The sequence below is a fragment of the Rhinolophus sinicus genome, linkage group LG10 (assembly GCF_036562045.2).
Source record: "Rhinolophus sinicus isolate RSC01 linkage group LG10, ASM3656204v1, whole genome shotgun sequence".
Taxonomy (NCBI): Eukaryota; Metazoa; Chordata; class Mammalia; order Chiroptera; family Rhinolophidae; genus Rhinolophus; species Rhinolophus sinicus.
The window spans coordinates 59,750,873-59,771,361 of record NC_133759.1 but is presented as its reverse complement, the minus strand read 5'-3'; the positions used below and the strand labels follow the sequence as shown (position 1 = coordinate 59,771,361).

At 45.9% G+C, this 20,489-nt stretch overlaps 1 protein-coding gene across 3 annotated transcripts in view; it reads left to right on the top strand.

Moving 5' to 3' along the window:
* The first annotated feature begins 3,699 nt into the window (after positions 1–3,699).
* The window catches only part of LRIG1 (leucine rich repeats and immunoglobulin like domains 1), a 116,336-nt gene continuing 99,546 nt past the window's right edge, over positions 3,700–20,489 (top strand). For 2 of the 3 annotated variants that reach the window (XM_019757173.2, XM_019757172.2), the window contains exon 1: positions 3,702–4,590. In XM_019757173.2, the coding sequence (XP_019612732.2) occupies positions 4,370–4,590 (221 nt within the window). In that variant the 5' untranslated portion in view covers positions 3,702–4,369. Of the gene's footprint in view, positions 4,591–20,489 lie in introns of all 3 variants that reach the window. The other variant, XM_019757174.2, reaches the window with a different exon arrangement.

The following is a 20,489-nucleotide window of genomic DNA, read 5'->3' as shown; positions in this document are numbered from 1 at the left end:
GTTGGGCTTTACCCAATATTCCAATAGCCAGAGCTTGCACAATAAAACACACCTCTCCCTACCTCCACCAAAGAAAACTCTGGGAGTGGGCAACAGAGAAATCTCAGAATTATCTCTTCTTATGTTCCATCCCCGGACTCACTAGCTTCCTCCCTTACCTTCTCCACCAATCCATCTCTCTGACAAGATTATTGCGAGGAAGGAGTTAATGAGTACACAGCTTTATTTTCCTTGGAAGAGAGATACAAAACAGGCTCAAAGCAAGGCTGTCATCACCCTACAAGTCTCCAGGGATTTTATAGGTAATTATTAACTCTTTGTGGCATTCCTGAAAAAAAGAAAAGAAAAGAAAACCTCTATGCTGAAAGCACCTACTAAGATTTTTCATCTATAGCGTGTATATGAACTCAGTTTTTCCAGAGTTCAAATTCAATAACACCTTAAAAATAAGCCTTAGTATGTATAGCCCTAAACAGTTTATGGTCCCTTGCATCCTATATCAAAATGATCCTTCCTTAACTGTCTTAGCACTCAGGTTAGAAGTACCATTACTCTTGTTTCCATTTGAGAAAACTGAGGCTTAAAGAAAGGAAACGAGTGGGCAAAGACTTCATGGATACTAAAGCCTGGCCAGAGTCCAAGTCTTAATACTGCCCTGGTGCTCTTCTAATGTGTTGAACCTAAGTGAAATCTCTTCTAACAATAAGAACGCACCTCTGAATTCCAGCACTCTGTAAAAGCACCAATTATCACCACCCAGAGCTGTAACAAATTGCCACAATTTAGTCCCCTGGAATTTGTGATTTAAAAAAAAAATCCCTGCACTCAACCTCCTTTCTTGTTATTTTGTCATTTGCTTCTCTCCCCACTTGGTGATTTGGGGCTATTTAAATGTTGGGTTCCTCTCTTGCAGTGAGTTGAAGATGATTATCTGCTAAGGCTTCTGCATTTAAGAGAGACCTACAGTCATTCTCATTGGGGATTTGATTCCATGCTGACCCTGGAGTTCGGTCTCTGGTAGATTAAAACAAACTGGAAAACCAAAGTCTCTGTATGACCCCTTCAAGAAATAAGTAACTGATCAAAATTAAGAAATTGGCAGTGAAGGAAAATGGGGACCTGGAGGGCCCCTATCAACCATTGCTCTGTGCTGAATGGACAAAGACTGGTTATTTTATAAGCCGGGACATGGCCTCACTTAGAAACTGGCCATCGTTGTTGGTCAGAACTCTCTGATTTCAGGTTGTTGCCACGGAGGAATTCTCTCCTGAGCTCAGCATTGCTGCGCTCCAGCCACACTCTCCTTTCAATCACAAGCAGGTTATATGTGGGCAAACTTCCATACATGGTATGGGGAGCAGACATGACTTCATGCTCTGCTGTAGACGAGAGGAACTGCCAAGGCTCAGGCGCCCAGTCCCCCCAAGAGTTCCTCAGTTTTGGAATCCTCCTCTCTGGCAGCAGCGTGGTAACCAGCCTACAGGGGATGCTTTAGATTTGTGGGCACACCCTTACCTTGCGAATTCTTACACCTATCCTCCAGAACTCTCCTGTCCCTAAAAAGCATCGCATGAGTACACCCACAAGCATTTGGAAAACATTTGACAAAAAATATCCATTTTACGATACAAATAATGGAACAAACCTGAAGAATAATTTTAGGTCAGCAGCTCAAGTTCGATTTCTTTTTGGTGCATATGCTGTTTCATTGGTGGCAGGTGGGGGCTGGTGGAGGCGGCAAGGAGAATCTGACAGTTTTGTTTAAGGAAATGTTCATGGGCATTCTGCTTTAAATTGCTCTTTGGTGTTCTTTGGTCTTGGAAATTTTAAGAAACTGACATAGAGGACTTCATAAATTTGAGGTCCTTTAAATTCAATTTATCTGCTTATTATAGAGGACTTCATAAATTTGGGGTCCTTTCAATTCGATTTCTCTATTATTATTATTTTACCAAAAGGCATTACAACAAAGAGATGTATTTCTTCCTGTCCAGATGGAAGGTGTGTGTTCATGTGGATTACAAATGAAACATAAAAGCTGGTTAAAGCCCTGGATGGATTGGGTCAGGCGCAGCATTTTTCTGATAACATTTCTTGGGAATCATATTTGGATTGATTTACACACATATTTCATCACGGCTTTGGGCATCACTGCTGAGATGATGCAAAAGAAGAGAAAGAGGGCTAGGGAGGAGGAAAGAGAGCTGGAGATACGAGGCACCATTATCTGATAGCATAATGAATCAGAAGAAGGCGGAGGAGGAAAAAGAGGGCAAGGAGGAATGCGAAGAATAATAGCAATCACTTGATTACCAAGCCCAAACCCAGGTTTGGTTAAAGAAAAGAGGTGCTCTCATGGCTGAGGGAAAGTTTAACGTCCCAATTAAAGCAAACTCCTTGAAATGTGTTAAAAATGGAACAAAACTCTTTAACCATTTTTGCTTTTTCTTCCTGAGGAACATCTCCTCCCTTACGTTTCATAAAACAGAAGTCAGATTTCATTTGCTGGAGCAAATGTTTTTCAACAGACTCGACTTGCTTAATTTTCCTGACAATGTGTGCAGTTATAGAAACTTGCATACTCTTGGGAAGGAACATGAGACACCAGTAAACCAAAATGCCCAGAGGGGCAGCTATATATTACTGTGTTAATCTTTTCCTTTTTCCACTGTGTGTGTGTGTGTGTGTGTGTGTGTGTGCCCGTGCACGTCCCTCTCCCCCCCACCGCCTACCCCCCCACCCCCCTCCGTGGGCGCCTGCCTTACTGTTTCAATGCACTGTCATAACACTTGGCTACTATGTTCCAACCTTACTATAAGCGTCAGTGTTAGAAGCTTTGCAACAATTATTTCTCTTTGTACTCTCTTAGGAGTACTCCATCCATGGCTTCTTGAAAACTGGCTTTAAAAAACTGATTTAAACAAACAAAGAAACCCCTTTGTGGAAGGCTGGAGTATTTCCTGCAGTACCATTCAACTCACTAGGGCATGAGGTGGGGATAAGACTGGGAGTGTGTGCACCTTTGAGACTTGGTTTTTGCCATACACATTCATTTTGGTAACCAAGGATATATTGCCGGATTTAAGAGGTCAAAACAAGTCAGGAGCAGAAAAGAGCTTTTGGTTGTGCGAGGAGGAAGGCTGCCACCCCTAATGAAATAACTAAAGATGTCCCAATCAATAGGACATTTTTGAAGTTTTAAATCTGTGTCTTTGCTCCTAGAGGGCACTGGAAAACGGTGCAGATATGCTCTAACTCTAGATCTCCGGCCCTATTTGCAGCCTGGGAAGGAGGAAAGGAACCTTGGGGCCAGATAGCTCCAAAGCAGGGGCTTTACCCTCCTAACCAATTTTCTCTCCTAGACCCAAAGGACATAATCTTTACTCCTCTCTCCAGTCGGCTTTTGCCTTCTCCGCCAAGTCTGCACGTCCCCTTTAAGAGCTGGAGGACGTCTTTCCCTTTCTCCTCCCAGTCCCCCTCCTCCCCTCCGCCCTTCACACCTTGGGTGGGAAAAGAGCGCGGGGCGGGGTAGAAGTAGAGGGGGCGGGATCGTGGTGAGCGGTCCAATGGCCGTCCAGGCTGGCCGCCGTGAGACTACGGTAGCCAATGAGTAGAAGGTGGGGGGCGTGGCGGGCCGCCCTTGCAAAGCATCCAACGTGGGCCAGCAGGAGGCCGCGGGGTGCGGAGCCCAGGGGGGTGTGTGAAGGCGAGCGGCCGGGGGCGGGGCCTCGGGGACCGGCCCGGGCTGGGCGGCGGAGAGGCGAGCTGCGAGCGGCTGGCTGATTGTTAGGCTGCTCGGTCGGCGGGGCTCTCGCTGCGCGGAGGAGCCGTGTATTGCCCGGAACTGCGCGCGGGCGCGCGCTCTGCCTTGGGTGTCTGCACAGTGAGGCGCACGGGGTCCTTGGAGCAGTGCGGGGGTGGCCGCGCCGTCCAGCCGCGGGTCTACTGCTGGGCGCGAGGAAGATGCCCACGGGCGCAGAGCTCAGGCTGCGAGGCTGAGCGCCGTCCTTGCAGCGGCGGCGGCACTTGGCGTGCGCGAGAGCTCAGAAGCCGGCCAGGATCGTGGCGGGAGGACACGGAGCGCCGGCCGAGCACCCTTTGCCCGGATCTGTGGGGTTCGCAGCAAGCACTGGCGGGTCGGCCCGGATGGGCGCGGGGATCGCGGCCCCCTCCGCGCGCTGCGGAGCAGCCCGGGCACTGGGGGCCCGCTGAGTGCCGGAGTCGTCGCGGTGGGGAGAACTTGTGGCAGTGGCCATGCCCCGGTGCGGAGCCTAGTACGAAGCTGAGTACCCGCGGGCCCGCTTGCGCCCGCGGTCGTCCCGGACCTCACAGCCCCAGCGCCCGGAGTTCGCAGCGCGCTCCAGACAAGATGGCGCGTCCGGTCCGGGGAGCGCTCGGGGCCCCGCGCCGCTTGCCTTGTCCTCTCCTCCTGGGGTTGCTGCTGCTGCTTCGGCTGGAGCCGGCAACGGCCGAGGCCGGCCCGCGAGCGCCCTGCGCCGCCGCCTGCACTTGCGCTGGGGACTCGCTGGACTGCGGCGGGCGCGGGCTGGCGGCGCTGCCTGGGGACCTGCCTGCCTGGACGCGGAGCCTGTGAGTGCCGCTCTCCCCGCTCCCTGCGCCCCGGGCGCTGTCATTGGGGAAGGGGCGGCGGGGGTTCTTATCTGGGAACGGGGTGCGGGCCGAGTCGTGTGCGAGTGAAGTTGTGTGGCCTGGAAAACTTAGCGTGGATTGTGGTGGTGAGATCGTTCGTGGGGTCCGGAGGAGAGAGGGCGTGCGTGAGAAGTCTGCAGGAGGGAAGTGTGTGCCTCTTGAGGGTTTTGCAGGTGAGCGAGCCTGGGTCTTGAGAGTCTGGAGGAGAGAAGAGTGCCTTGGGTGGGGGGGGGGGGGCTGGAAGTCAGCGAATGTGGGTCATTGAAACCTGGAGGTGAGTGACGTGTGTAGGTTGTGAGGGCGATCTGGGAGTGACTGAGTGAGTGGGTGTCTGGTGTCTGGAGGTGAGAGAATGTGAATGAAAGTCTGGAGGCGAGGTGTTTGTGTGTGGGTGGAGAGTGGGAAACATCTGGAGGGGAGAGTGTGAGGAAGTCTGGGGGTCTGTATGTATGTGTTCCGTTTTTCCTATCCTGTAACCCAACTCTTTGGTGTCTGAGCATCTTGGCCTTCCTTCCAGTGGGTAATGAATGAAGGTGACTCTTGGCTCCAGTCTTGCATTTTCATTATTTATTAGTGAGAGTGTGTGTGTAGCCGTCTTTTCATCCCCCAGGACCGTGGTGGCCTGACTTGGCTCTCGCTGGGGCAGAAGGCAGCCTTCCCTGGAGGACCCCTGAGTAAGGGGGCTTTGAGAGTTCCTGGAAATCTGTGACTGCTGAGAGTTTGGCCTTTTCTGCCTGGTTTTAAGGAACTGTGTTCCAGACCATTCCTGTCTATTCCCTAGGGGCCCTCTTGGGCTTGATGATCCGGTGGGGTGCCCCCCCCCCCCAGTATTACCCCCGCCTCTGGTATTTCTCCTCTGTAAATGGTGCAAATTAGTTTTGGAGTAGTGCTACTTCAGGAGAGGGTGCCAGGGACTTGGTTGATTTAAGAGTTTGCTTCACCCAAAAGAGACTGTTTTCTGTGTTGTCAGGATTTTGGCCTATAGAACTTAGTGGGACACTAAGGATTTGGCAGGAAAAAATACATTAGACTTTTCTAAGTGTGGTAGACTATAACAGCTTTTAAAAACTTTTAAACAGCCTGGTCCACGAGTCAAAATCCTTTCCAGTTATCAGTAATTAGTGTCTCTGCAGAACTTTTAGTGCCTTCCAGAAAAAGCCTAGCTTGAGTATGCCTTTTCAGTTGAATTACTGGGTCTCTTTCCTTGCACATAGAAGAGGCACAGTAGTAACTTCAGGCATGAAAATCACAGTTTAAAAAAGAGAAACAAAACTGGTGACACAAGTTTTAACCAACACCTGTGGCATGATCTAAGAAAATGTGGTCTGGATATCAGGATGCTGGGGTGGGGGTGGAAAGAAGAGAATTCCTTTCTAATTCGAAGGTCCTGTGCTTCTGAAAATGGGGCCCAGATCTCTAACGTGGACCACATTACACATTGTGTGATGATCAAGTACTACAGAGTTCTGAAGCTGGACCCTTTAGTTATGGTTAGTTTTTCTCTTCCACATTCTGCTGCTTCTGTAGAATTCACTGACTTAGTGACAATCAGTGGTCATAGTGTGTGTTTTAACACAGGCAGTGGCTGTGTCAAGTCGTGGGACATAGAGCCCAGCACTGCCATTAGGTAGTATTTTATTTAGTCAGGTAGCCTGAAGTATTGTGCTTTTTCCTTTACATACACTTAAGGTTGTTTTTTAAAAACATGAAGTCATGTGGGCAGAATCAAAATAACTTCTTCAGTGTTCACCTGTTGGAAGAGTGATTCCCAGTGCCACGTGTCAGTGGCATTGTGGGGAAGGCTTTTAGTTCAGAGGTGGTGACTTCCTGGAGAGGGCAGGGTGTCCTCTTATTTGCACTTTCCTCTGGTCACACGATCCACTTTACCTTGCCCTTTAATTTTTGGGAACAAAACTACTGGTCATTTTTTGAGCTTTCTGTTGTCTAGTAGTAACATTTCACATGGCGTAAATACCTTTGAAATTACAGTCTTTTCTCTCATAGTTTGAGGATCAGTAAATACCAAACTGGGTGTTTTGAGCTTCAGTAGACTTGATTATACTGATTTTGGTGTTAATTGTTTAGATTTTAAGATATGAAGAGTGTGACTTCTGGCTAGTATGTGGCAATAGAGTGCTCAGTTTAAAGTGAATATGCTTTGAAAAATATTCGTGAAGTGTTTTTCTGATTAAAGAAAAAGCAAGCTATTTTTTTTTCTCTCTAGACTTCAGATTTCCCATTTAAGTCATTAGTCTTACTCTGAATTTTCCATCAGGATATTTATACCATTTATATTCCTGGCTATGATTCAGCAAGACTGTAGGGAGAAAGTCTCTGTATATAATATAATAAAACATGTAGTTTCACCAAGTTTACACCCTCTGAGTCTATTGTATCTAGAAAATGCTTTGACCTAAATTATAACCCCATGAACAAGATTTACTGCAGTAGTTCAATCAAGTTCAGGCTATGGATTTGAGACAGAAAGGGACCTGTGGCTTTATGGAACTTTTTTTTTTTTTTTTTTTTTTGACTTTTGTAAACAGTGTGTCTAATTTTGGAGTTGTTCCTAGGGCTAGCATAAGGAAAGTAAAACTTTGTAATAGGGAATGTAAATGCAATTTGAATAAAAGAAATGGAGTGGCGCTGGTAGAGGGGAAAATACGTTCATTCCTGGGGCCTGAGAATAACTTCTTCGGCACAATAACTTATAGTTGTAGTAGTTGAGCCATAACTGAGCCTGCCATCCCATTACGTAGGTGAGATTGGCATAGTCCAACCAGCACATTCATAAATAGCAGCAAGTACTGCCAAGCCTTATTCCAACTTCCCAGAACCTCAGAAGAAGTTGAACTTCTTAGAACTCAGATGTTTGCTTTCTTTGAAATGATTCTGCGAGCACGGCTTCAGAAGCTGGACGTACTAAATGCCATTTGCCTCAGACTCTTTCTTACCTGTGGCATGAGTTGAGCCCAGTTTTGCGAGCTTACCTGCCCTGGAGCTAAATGATGACGGCGGGGGAGGGGGGGGTGTTGTAATAGGGAGGAAGGGAGGCCCTGGAGGAAGCACAACCCTGGGGCTTTTTCTTAGTGTGGATGGAAGACAGCATGGCATTCAGAAGCAAGGACACTCACGGAAGGGCCACATGTGGTTATCCTGTGCCACATGAAACTAAATGTGTTGATTTTGGCCTCTTGCTATTACGCCTCGTTTTGTGTTTGCAGTACCAGACCTAGGTGCCTTAAATCAAACCTTGTTGGTTTGGCACATCAGTGATGCTTGTTACATTATACAGTAAACAAAGTGTAGTTGCCATTGTAGTTGTGAAGAAAAGAGGGCCTTTGTCTTTCCAATTTTACACCTGTGCTGGGAGTCTGAGGTGTGCAGGGTGCTGTGAATTAAGGCTTTGGGACATACTTCCCATCCTGTTTATGCAAATAAGATTTAAAGTGCTGATGGCCAAACTGTTCCAGGACCAGGACTTGTGTGTTTTTTGTTTTTTGTTTTAAAGTAGGTTATTGTCCAGAGGTCTTCCCTTCTGCCATTTCCTCTTTGTCTCTCCATCACTTAGCAAGGACTCAGGACACACTGAACGTCTTCCCACTTGTGGGGAGGGGCAAAGGGGGGTTTGGAATAGTGAGCGGTGTACACACGGTCATGGCGGAGGGAAAAGGGGGAAGGTGCGAGGGCTTTCAGAGTTGAGGGAGCTTTAGCTGGAGCTCGAGAGTCCTTTGCTTTGCAACAAGTGGCAGAAGCCTGGCTTTGCTTCCCCTCTATGTTGGACCACTGGCCTGTAACTAGTTCTCTGACACCTTTTTTGAGTAAGGGGAGGCCTCTGGCAAATAAAATTGGTTGCCTTGAGAGAAAGTCCCCCTGATAGGAAATTATGGCCATACATCTAATTTTTGAGTGCCCAGAGACACCCCTCCTGGGGGCCCAGTATAAACGGTCTGTGTTGGCACAGTGTCCATCTTGCCTTTCGGACACGTCAGAGCTGTTCTTGCCCTCTTTTTCAAGGGACTGTTTTAAAAAGAAGTGTGTTCATCTCTTTCCATAATTCTGTTTGTTTACTAGAGTTCCCAAACTTTGGCTTTTGGGGTGTATTGTCGGCAGTCATTTTCCGTCTCCAGAAAGATGAGGAGGATGCAGTGTAGTGTAATGAGAGCTGGTTCCTAGTGGGTGTCGGCCACCCCACTTTGCTCCTGGGCCTGAAGGTTTCCCTCCCTGCAGTGCTAATTCCTTGGCCTGGGTTCCCCAGGCAGCCTTCCCTGAGCATGTTGGGATGGCCTCCGGCTGACCTTTCTCTCCCCCAGACCCCGTGCTCACAATGAAAGGGCCTCCCCCACTTCGCAGAGGTGTCTCCTTGGTGCGGAGTCTTTTCAGCATCCTCCCTTTCAATGTGGCCTGGAATGTGAGAGAGAGCAGGACGTTTGTGGGACTCAGCAATGCACCTGGCCCAGTGTGTGCACCTGCTGAAGCCCTCAAGCTCTGTTCGCTGTGGAGGGCCAGAAGGAGGCGAAAATAGCCGGTGGTTATTTAAAGGTGACATCCACGGGCAAGGGACATGGAGAAAAGGGATTCGCTGAAAGTCACTATAAGCACTAAATATTGTTGACTGCCCCAGGTTTTTTTCCTTCTTTTTCTTATTTAAAACTCAAAGGGATTCCTCCGACTTACACCATCGGTTGAAGGACTTTAAGTTTCATGAGCAAGCCTAACTTCCAACTCTTTGTGAATGAGCTTGGTGACATTTACTCACTGGGGACCTTCCTCCTCCTCAGCAACTGCAATTTGAAACCCTGGGGGTCCTTTAAAAGCCTACATGACTCGGGGCTGTGTTAATATTCAGAGCTGTTTACAATGGATGCAGTTTCAAAGGCTGAAGGCATTGTCTTGAGACCGGAGGGAGGAGGGGTAGAAGAAAAATTCCCAGGCATAGGAGGAGAAATATTGAAAAATCCCCAATGTTCCCTGGCCTCTGGGAAATTCAGGGACCGTTAGTGGTGTGTTTTTAAATTATTTACGCACGACATTGAGCCTATGGGGTCCATTCCATCTGCCTCGTGGCTTCAGTTCGTGTTATGTCAGTAATGTGCTTGTCTCCTGCTTTGTTTTCAAGTGAAAGTGTGGGAGTCAGAAGCTCAGATCTGGTCTTATCTCCCCATGCAAAGAAGTAGGACTTTGAAGACCAGTGGTTAACCTTTTCTCAATAGTTTATCCTCTTGGAACCTGCACTTATTTTTTTATGTAACTACAGAGTTTAGAATAGCAGTCCAGACCAATCAGTTAACTGGGCAATTACATGACTGGGGCTGAGAAATTTTCTACTGAAGAACTTGATTGTTGTCATTTAAGCAAAATGAGTGGATAAATAAAGATTGTAGACAAAAATGAAAATTGTGGTTTGTATATTATCCAGTTGGAAGTTGCCAGTTTGTATCCTGGTGGGGGGGAGAAGGTATGCTTATGAATTTTTCTTATCCCAAAGCTTTATGCTTTTCTGTACTATTATGTTTTATATAATTTAATACTTTACATGTGGTTTTTATCCACATGTAAACCCAGTCTGTTTATAAAAATCACTCCATTTTTAAAAAAGCTGTTTCTCCATTTCCCTGGTTTCACGCTTTTCATGTCCTGCCTTCAGTTCTTCTCTGTGTCCTCTAAATGGGCCTTCGCTGCCAAGCTGTACCCCAGGTCTTGGATTGGGTTACTATGGGAAAAACAGTTGTGAGGGCGAAGCTTTCTTCACTTTTATTCTGTTAAGTGTGCAGATGTTCTCATCCCTGGGTATCACGTCCAGTGCACACTTTTCCGTGGGGACAGTGTTGAAGAGGTTGAAAATTATTTCCAGGGTCCATTCCTGGCTCCTCTACCATCCTACAGCTCTACGGCCATATATGTGTAATCTGGGGCGAACCTCTTTCCTTCATTTCTTAAAAGGGAACGTAATATTCTGTCTTATTCCTGCTGTGAGGACAAAGTTAGATGACACACGTGTTTAGCCCAGTTACTTAGTGTGGGTCGATCTACTTGCTAATGATTCCAGAGCACGATTTAAAGGTTAGGGCACAAGCTCACGTTTTGTATCCTCTCTCATGTCCAATCTCTCCAACTCAGATTTCCTGGTGACAAAGGCTTTCCTGGGAAAAGTTTACTTTTCTGATATGAAGGCGTCTTTTGGAGTGGACAGGGTGGCAGGGCTCACAACCCAAGCAGCCTTCTCCTGTAGTCAAGTTTTTGGTGATACGTGTAGAGAGAAATGTGTAGAGAGAAACGAGTGAAACTTCATGTGCCCTTGGCAAGTTCAGAGAAACAGGAGGGAAGCTAGGAACAGTTGCAATAAATTATATAATTAGCAGGACTTATTGAGGTGGTTTATAAATGTATTTCAGTTGTGCAAATACTTCTGTCTATTTAGCATTATCCTTTTGGGAGATGGGGTGTGGGAAAGAGGCAGGGAAGTGAGAGGCCCTTAAACTAATAATTTTGTCCTGTTATTTCCCAGGGTTTCATTGAAACTGAGCCTCACTGAGATGCAAGTAACTCCTCTTGGTCAATAGCTTGGAAAAATGCAGGTGTGCTCCTCCAAACATGGGTTAGGTTACAGACTTTGGGGCGGGCTGAATCCTGCACTGTACCCACTTCTCTTTGGAAATATTTGAGGGAGGAGGAGGTGTGAGGGGAGGTGATTGTTGGATTGTATGCAGAGAGCTGGAGAGCGCTGACATTTTTCGTTTGTTTTGGTTTGTTTGCAGTCCTTTGTAGGGGACCATGGGCAGTGAGCACAGAGTCATCTGAGGAATCTGGCAAGGATGCCACCTGAAAAGCCTTTGGCTGTTGCTTCTTCTGCACCTGTAGCTGCGTCCCTTCCCCAGTGAAAGGCCGTGATTCACAGCCTTGCCCACATAAACGGCTATGATTGTTTGCGTCTTTATTACTATGTAATCTAGCACAACCAGTAAAGCCCATTGTGCGAACAACCAATCCGTTCATCTCTGAAAGTCTAATACATCTTGAGTTCCTTACGAACCAGGATGTAGGTTCCAATCACTGCGTTTTCAGTTTGTTTTGGCAAAAGGTGCCATGCAGAGAGTTTAAAGAAAGCATGGCCTGTCTCTTTTTAAGTATTGATTATTCTTTAAACTGTTGTGGTGCAACAGGTCTCCAGTCTTTTAAGATCTGCAGATTTCTTTTTTGTTGTTGTTAGGTCTCATATTATTAGGAAGAAATGAATGAAGTGAGTGGGGGTCTACTCCGCAAGCAGAATTAGCTGCATGTCGAGAAACAAGATGGAGATAATAGAGGGTTTTTTTTTGTGTGTGTGTTTTTCAGCTGATAAAAAAATTTCAGGACTTCACCTTTTAAGACTCCTTTATGCAGCATTTAGCAAGTGCCGCCACCACCACCACCACTTCCTGCCCTTTGCTCCTTCAGTGAGTTTATAATTTGCTGTTCAAATAGTTTGCCACTTAGTATCTTTGGTCAGAGCACACATTGCACTGATAAATTTGTTCTCACTTGAGGGTAGCCTGTTAGATACAATGAGAAGAATTGAGCACTTTTGAACTGGGGGACAGATAATCACACTTTAGTTCCAAACCTTGTGGTTGCAGAGCTCTTTGTTTGAAAGCATTTGTATCCTGAGACTTAGCACTTTGAGCTGGGTGAAAAGCAATGGACAGCTGGGCCCTGCCTAGGCAGTGACAACTACCAACTGATTGATTGGGAAGTAGATTGTTGCAGGTATAGCATCTTTTTCTTCTGAGAAGATCTTAAAAGTATGATTTAAAAAAGAAAAAATCTGAATTACGGAGACATTAGATATGCAGCCAAGTACTTTAAATAAATTAACCCACTTCTGTTGGTATGGGGTGTTTTTTTCTTACCTTTTACTATGGAGATAGCAGAAATTGACACAATGAACTCTATACCATCCCTCAGCTTCAGCGATTACCAACCCCTCTTATTGGATCAATGCCCCAATATACTTCTCCTCATCCATGTTTTTTGGGAAGCAAATCTAAGCATACCATTTAATCTGGAAATGTATATATTTTTTTAATTAACAGCTTTGAGATATAATTTACATATTATACAATTCACTAAAGGCTGGTTTTAAGAAATGTGAACTTGAACAACTTCTGAAAAAAAATCAACCTTTATTTTAAGTATTTTTTATGCAAAGGGAATTTCGGTAAGTTGTATATTTGCAGAATGTTTATTGAGCATATACGGTGTGCGCTCTTAATTTATGTTTTCAGAATACAGTTCTTTTTTTTCCTCTTTTGGGAGGGGCTTAGAAAGTCCTTTTGTCCTACAGTCCTTTGCCAGAAATGTGTAATTCTGATGAACTCTTCTCTCCCATTGTTGCTCTAATTTGGAGGTTTCTACTATGCTGTTTGTTAAGTGTTGATTGGAATCTATTAGTGAACAAACATAATTACCAATGGGTCATTTAAAAACTGATATTTCAGATATTGTTCCTTAATAGAGGCATAATTAGCCATTGGTTGTAGTTAGTAACTCTGAATTGAGTTAACTATTGTTTACTTTGCAAGGCCTGACCCTCCAGCTGTGGCTACTTGAGGCTTCTTTAAATAGTTAGAGGCACCCTGTAAGAAAATCCTCAAAAAGAAAAGAACTAGGTTCCTGGAACCCTCTGTGCTTGATTTAAACTTCACACAGATTTGAAAATGCTTTTCTCCAAGTAGCTGTAAAATGGTTTTGTTTTGTAAAAGTCCATCATTTTATTTCTCTACAGCCTGTTACTTGGTTAGGAGACCTTTTTAGAATAGATTTCAATAATGGCTGCAGCTTAGGAATCCAAATGGGAATTATGCAGGCATCCAAGTGCCATTCATTTGATCATAGTTTATGGAATGATTTCCATGTTATATTTGTGAAAACCTAATTTCCTATAGGTTATGGAGTGTTCAGTGCTTTTAAAAGCTTCCCAGCATGGTCAGGTTAAACTCATGGATATATTCAGCTTAATTAAATTTATATAATATCTAGTGGATTCTATGTTTAGGAAAGTGGAAGCACATGCCAAAGGTTTTAAGAAAAATGTATGGGCTAAAAACTTACCATGTGAGAAATTCCGCCTAGGAATTTGATTTCTATTTTGCAGATTGGGAGAACTTCATCCTTTGATCCTATTTCAGCAGTGTGGTACCTTGGTCCAGCACTATGCATTTTGCTTGCATTTTAGTTTACATTTTATTTTTAATTAAAAAAAAATTTTTTTTTTTTTTGGTCTGATTTCCTCCCTCCACCTGGGCTGGTGTGAGTTTCTGGCACAGAAGCTCCCAGTGCTTGCAAAACTTATAAACAGCCAGAAGAGCTCATTGCTTCCAGGAAGTTGGTTGTTGATGCAGCGAAGTGATGGATGCCTACGCTGCAGCTTGAATGGGATGGGGTTTCCTTTCTAGTTTGGAGAAGAGGAGATCCAAAAAGCAAACTAAAGTGATTTGCAGCTATGAAGATGTGCCTTCTCCCACATTCCTCTGAATGTTTCCTCAGATTTGGTGTCTGTAGTACTCTTGGCCACAGGTGGTTTGGCCTCATTGAGGGGTGTGCTTTGCCCAAGAGAAAAATCAGGAACTCTTCTATGGAGATTTTTGGATTCTTTTACAAGTTCATTTGAAACAGTACTTAGAAATGATTCAATTATATTGAATTCCAGACTGTCCTAAAATAAAGACAGGCAAATAATATTTTTTGGGGTGTCTAGGGAACTTTATTATATGTGAAGTCTTAGAATTCAGTTCACCTTTCTGGGAGAAAGGAGCCCATATTTTCATTAAGCTTCTTAAAGGGGTTCTCGACTAAAGAGGAATGCAAACTACTGACTGAAAAGGAAAAAAATAATTTTCTTAAAGCTGTGAAGGCAGGAATGTGGTAGGATGGGAAAATAGCCCATGGCTGGGTCGGAAGACCTTGGAGTTTTGTCCTGGCTCTGCCCCTGATTGGCAGGATGACCTTGGGCTAATCAGTTAATTTCCTTTCTATAAAGGGATGTATGACTTCTAAGACTCCTCATTTTCAGGTTTATGATTCTGTCCTAATTGAAGCAAAGAGGGAATAAACTTACTACTCATTGGATGGTAAGAATTAGTGAATCAACCCGTGTGTCTAGGATATTTCCTTAAAGGTATTTTTGCATGTTGGGTGCTTCTGAGTAGAATCTCAAATGCATACCCTGAGCTGCGAAGGGAAGGTAGGATGTGCGTGGGGGACTTTCAAAGACGGAACCTTTTGTGGGTCCTTTGGTGGTGTTGAAGGGGAGCAAATACTCCCCAGTATTTCTTTCTTTGGTCAGTGCCTTTTTCCCTCCAACCCCCCCAAAAAACAGTGGAAGCTGGTGCAGACCTACTTTAGATCCTTGATTTAGGTTTTAAGAACTTGGGTGAAAAACAGCAAATAAATTGAGCACATATTTTCCCAAAGTTGCTTATCCTTGCTTTTCTTAGGGCACTGCAGGCAGCGTCTCTCTCAGGTAGGCCTTATGTATACAGCTGGCATGAGTGCCGTGCAGGTGATGGTGATAAACTGCAGGAAGTGACAATATGGGCCACCTGTAGCAGATTCAATAGGAATCGCCAAAGGGAAGGCAGCTACACACCTCCCTGTGTGCCCCTTTTAAGCCGCTTGCCATTGACTATATGCTGAGGACATGGCAGAGACCAGAGGAGCTTTTTAGCCCCTTTACCGGGGAGATCTTTCATGGGCATCTTTCAAGGTGGAAACTCAGCAGCCTTGTGTGTACACAAGGCTTGATTTCTTCAATTTTGGTCTTTTTTGGGGGGTCACATTTATATCACGTCTATCCATCTGCCTGGGTTTTCATTGGTTTCCTCTTGGCCAAACACTGTTCTTGAAAATCATGATCCCTGTTGTCGTGCAGGGCGTCCGGTGGGGTCTCTGCTCCCACTCCCCATACAAGAACGCAGGATATGGTGAGGCCAAAAAGGAACACCCACGGAGCCATAGATGGGGGAGTCATACCACTATATTCTCTCTGGCGGCACTATACTCTCACTGGAGGCTGGATCCACACTGCCCGCAACCAGCCATCCTAACTGCAATCCGCGCTTGCCAGCCCAGCCACCATCTTCTTGCTAGCCCCCATTTTTTCTCTCTCCTCTCTCCTTCCTCTCCTTCTCTCTCCTAGCGTAGCCACAGCAGTTATATTGTGGCCAATGGCTCACTGGTTACAGCTGACGGCCAACTAGCCACAGCTGATGGCCATGCAATCACAGTTGGCCATTTACTACCTGAGCCAACACCTTTCTATGTGAGGCCGAGAGCCTGGAAACTACTTTTTTGGGGCTCTGCCCCCACACTCCACCCCTGCAGGCTCTCGCCTCACAATCTACGCGACAAGCGTCTTCCGCGAGGGGACCTGTGCGAGGAGCCTCGGGGTGAATGCAATATCCTGGACACAACTAGGCTCTCTGGGCACAGCCAGGGTTTCTCAGGGCACCACCAGTGCTTCTGGGCACGGCCAGACTTCCTGGACTTCTTAGGGTACCACCTGTCTTCCCGGACACAGCCAGGGATTCTCAGGGCACCACCAGTACTTCTGGGCACGGCCAGACTTCCTGGACTTCTTAGGGTACCACTAGTTTCCCCGGGCACAGCTAGGATTTCTCAGGGCACTGCCACTCTCTCTGGGAACAGCCCGACTTCCTGGGCACAGCCAGGGCTTTCAGGGCACTGCCACAGCCACACTTCCTGGACACAGCCAGGGCTCTCAGGGCACTGCCACTCTCTCTGGGAACAGCCCGACTTCCTGGGCACAGCCAGGGTATCTTCAGGGCTCAGCCAGACTTCCTGGACTCAGCCAGGGCTCTCAGGGCACTGCCACTCTCTCTGGGAACAGCCCGACTTCCTGGGCACAGCCAGGGTATCTTCAGGGCTCAGCCAGACTTCCTGGACTCAGCCAGGGCTCTTAGGGCACTGCCACTCTCTCTGTGCCTCTCAGGGTACCCTGCTGGAACAACAGCGACTCACAATCAAGGTGCTTACATATTCTCAATGGCGGCCAGTCAAGAGACAAAAGCAAATATCCCCCAGTTCCACTAACAACAGTTCCCAAACAAACAGTCAAGCAGTCCATTAAATTAGGGATGGAAGGCAATTCCCCATAGTCCATAGTCATTCACCAGGGCTGCCCTGGGGGTGAGGGACGACCTGGACCTCACCCTCATCTCCCATGGAGGACTCAGCAAGCGTTACCTCCTGGGACTACAAGTCCTGCATCCGGGCTGCCCGAGCAGGAACTTCCCAGCCCACAGGGCTGCAACGACCTTCGCTTTCTCCGGCCTGTGCTGGTTGGGGAACCGTCCACATCTTTCCACCTCTCCACGGGGCTCCATCTCTCCAGCAGCTGCATGGCTTTTCCTGTGCTGGTGGGAGAACCGTCCACGTCCTCCCACCCCTCCACGGGGGTCCAGCTCTCAGTCAGCTGCTCCTCCTGGTCTTCCTGAGACTGAGTGTTCATACACACAAACTGCTCCACTGTCCTTTGGAGAGCTTTGGCCAGCACCATACCCTGCTCGCTGCGCCATTTGTCGTGCGGGACGGCCTGCGGGGTCTCTGCTCCCGCTCCCCATACAAGAACGCAGGACATGGTGAGGCCAAAAAGGAACACCCACGGAGCCATAGATGGGGGAGTCATACCACTATATTCTCTCTGGCGGCACTATACTCTCACTGGAGGCTGGATCCACACTGCCCGCAACCAGCCATCCTAACTGCAATCCGCGCTTGCCAGCCCAGCCACCATCTTCTTGCTAGTCCCCATTTTTTCTCTCTCCTCTCTCCTTCCTCTCCTTCTCTCTCCTAGCGTAGCCACAGCAGTTATATTGTGGCCAATGGCTCACTGGTTACAGCTGACGGCCAACTAGCCACAGCTGATGGCCATGCAATCACAGTTGGCCATTTACTACCTGAGCCAACACCTTTCTATGTGAGGCCGAGAGCCTGGAAACTACTTTTTTGGGGCTCTGCCCCCACACCTGTCATAACTGGACGACTCCTTAAAAGACTTTATTTATCCTGCAGAATCGAGAATCTTTTATTTTCTGTGTTCTGAATATCCACCTTTGTTCCACTTGGAGTTTGTTAGTGCCTTCACTGGAAAGTCTTGGGCTTTTGACTTCCTGCCACTCATTCTTTGTCATGTAAATTTTCACGAGGCAGAACCTTTGGATTTTTTTTCTTTAGAACAAATTCTTGGAATTTGGAACCTTGTTTGGGGATACAGCTAAAATATAGTAAAGCTAGAGCCACACACAATTAATAGTTTGGAACTTCTTGACAGGAAGTTTAACAGGAATTAGGAACTAATTTAGGACTAAAGCAAATAGTCCAAAGAACTAGACTTCTTTTTTCTTTTTAAACATTCTTCCTTTAAGACCTAAAGATGGCCTTTTCCCACGTGCTTTCTGAGTTCAAAATAGGCCAAATAATCCCCCCACCGTCCCATGAGTCTCTCTTGTCAGTCTCAGACATTCCCTGTTATTCAGTTGACCTTTTTCTGGTGAATTTACTATTTTTTTATCTCGTTGTCTCCTAGAGGATTCTCAGTCTATCTACTTAGGTAAGTTTCCACACATCCGTGGCTTTTTTCTCTACTTAGACTTGAAAGCATCAGGGATTGTTCAATTTCATGTACCTAGGAGTCCCTCGATAATTATTTATTACCTTATAACTTTCCTTTTTCGGGCTTGGTACGTTTTTTTCTAGGCAGAAGTGATCTGCCCATGTTTTCATTGTTTTCTCAAAAGGGTTTACTCCTCAAGTGTGGTTACTTCTAATTGACCTGTGTGGAGGACTTAACAGAAGTGTTTTAGGAACTTAGACATAAGGAGTAAAAGACCATTTTCTTTGTGCTGAGGATCTGTGTTGCCGAGAAGAGCCAGCTGAAGGGTAGAGGGATAAATTCAGAGGCTTTCGTCTGGTCTGTCACGGGTGCTCCCTGCAGCAGTGCAGACAGACCTTTGGTGAGAAGTCATAGCTTGTAGGTTGTCTGTTATTATATGTCAGAGAGAACTTCTAGAGAGAATATTTGACCTAAAACAAAAGTTATGAATGTTCCTCCCTTCCTTTCTCCTTATTTTCTACTTTCTGCTTGAGAACCACTTCAAAGAATCAGATGTGTTGGTGCCAGACGCCATGCAGTTATTGTTAAAAGAATTTGGAAATATAATTGAAAACAAACTTTGTTGAGCAAAGCAGATCTAGGCGAGTTCTTACTTTGAGGGAGAAGGGGATTCCAAGTTTTTCCTCTATTTGGAGCTGATGTCTCCGAACACTTGTTCTGTGAGATGAATCATCTGTGAGTTCTACATCTGGGAGTTATATATTGGGAAATGGCATTCTTTTTAAATGTAGAAGAAACACAAAAGCTTAAAGTTACAGTGTAGTTGGAAAATTCTAGTCAGAGTTTTCAACAGTGAGCATTGAGGTGAAATTGGCCGGATAATCAGACATGAGATTGTGATACCTAAAATAGACATGTCCACATATGGAAAGCAATACAACAGCCACACTTATTTATTGGGACCCCTTCCCTTTGTTATGAGATAGATGACATTTAAAATTTTTCATAAATATCACATAATCATTAATTAAGGTGAATGTGACTTGCCAGTCTGAATTTATTTTAGCATTTGTCTTGAATTCTTTGAATAAGTTCAAGCCGTAGTAACCAGTGAAACGCCCAGAACAGTGCAGTGTTTCAGGGTCTACTAGGGAAGATAACGCTGTGTCCCCATCCTCTCCAAAGCCCTGCTTTGTTCCACAGGTGTGACTATGAGGGGCTGGTGGCTGTGGGGATGAAGCAGCCATGTTATTAGGTGGCACACTGGTGAGAGTGTGGTGGCCCTGGAGCCCAGCTTCCTGTGTACCTTTGGGCAGTTTAGTCAGCTTCCCTCTGACTCAGTTTCCTCTTCTGTTAAAAGGATAATTGTAGTGCCCACTTCATTAAACTTGTTATGACGACAAAGTTGAAATACTTTATGATTTTTAGAAGAGGGCCTAACACATAGCAGAAGCTTGAGGAAGGTTAGTTATTAGAACTATCACGATAGTAGCAGTTCATGCTTTTGCGGCAGGACACGTGCCCAGTGACTAATTTAATCATCCTCTGAACTCTGAAATACATTACCTCCATATCCTACTCAAGGCCCGGAGCGGCTGAAGGACTTACCCAGGGTCTAGCACTTGCCCGAGTTGGATCTCAAACCGGACTCTGCCTGACTATTTGGAAAGAATACTGTAAGACTTAGTACTGTCCACTTCCTTGGGTTTGTCTCCCGGCCCTTTCAGATCTGAATTCCTCGAGGCCGGTGATTGGGCCTTCAGCTCTTTGGTGGCCTGAACTACCTGGCACAGCTCTAGCCGTAGAGCTAGTGCTCCATAAATGGTGTCTTGACTGGGATTTGAAGAGCGTGGTTCCTCCTTGGGAGAGGCTGGTGTGTCAGAATCCATTTTTGGTGTGCCCCTTTGGTGAAGGGGGTGGTAGCACACACATATGTCTCGCCATCTGTTGTTTATTGTTTCTGTTAGGTTGCGGTTTGTGTTCCTGTTCCGTGTTTCTTTGGTTTCTGGAGCAACTGCGAATATTATATGCTTGGGGATCAAAAAAAGTCAACTATTTATAAACAGTAAAGTATCCCTGGGTTTGGAAAGTGTTTTTCTCAAATGCATGTATATTTGGTGGCTTTATTATAATCTCACTGATGTATCATTAGACAATTTGCAGATTGAGGTACATTCAAAAGACGGGCCAGTCATAAGCCGGCCTTGTGTAACCAGCGTACAAACAG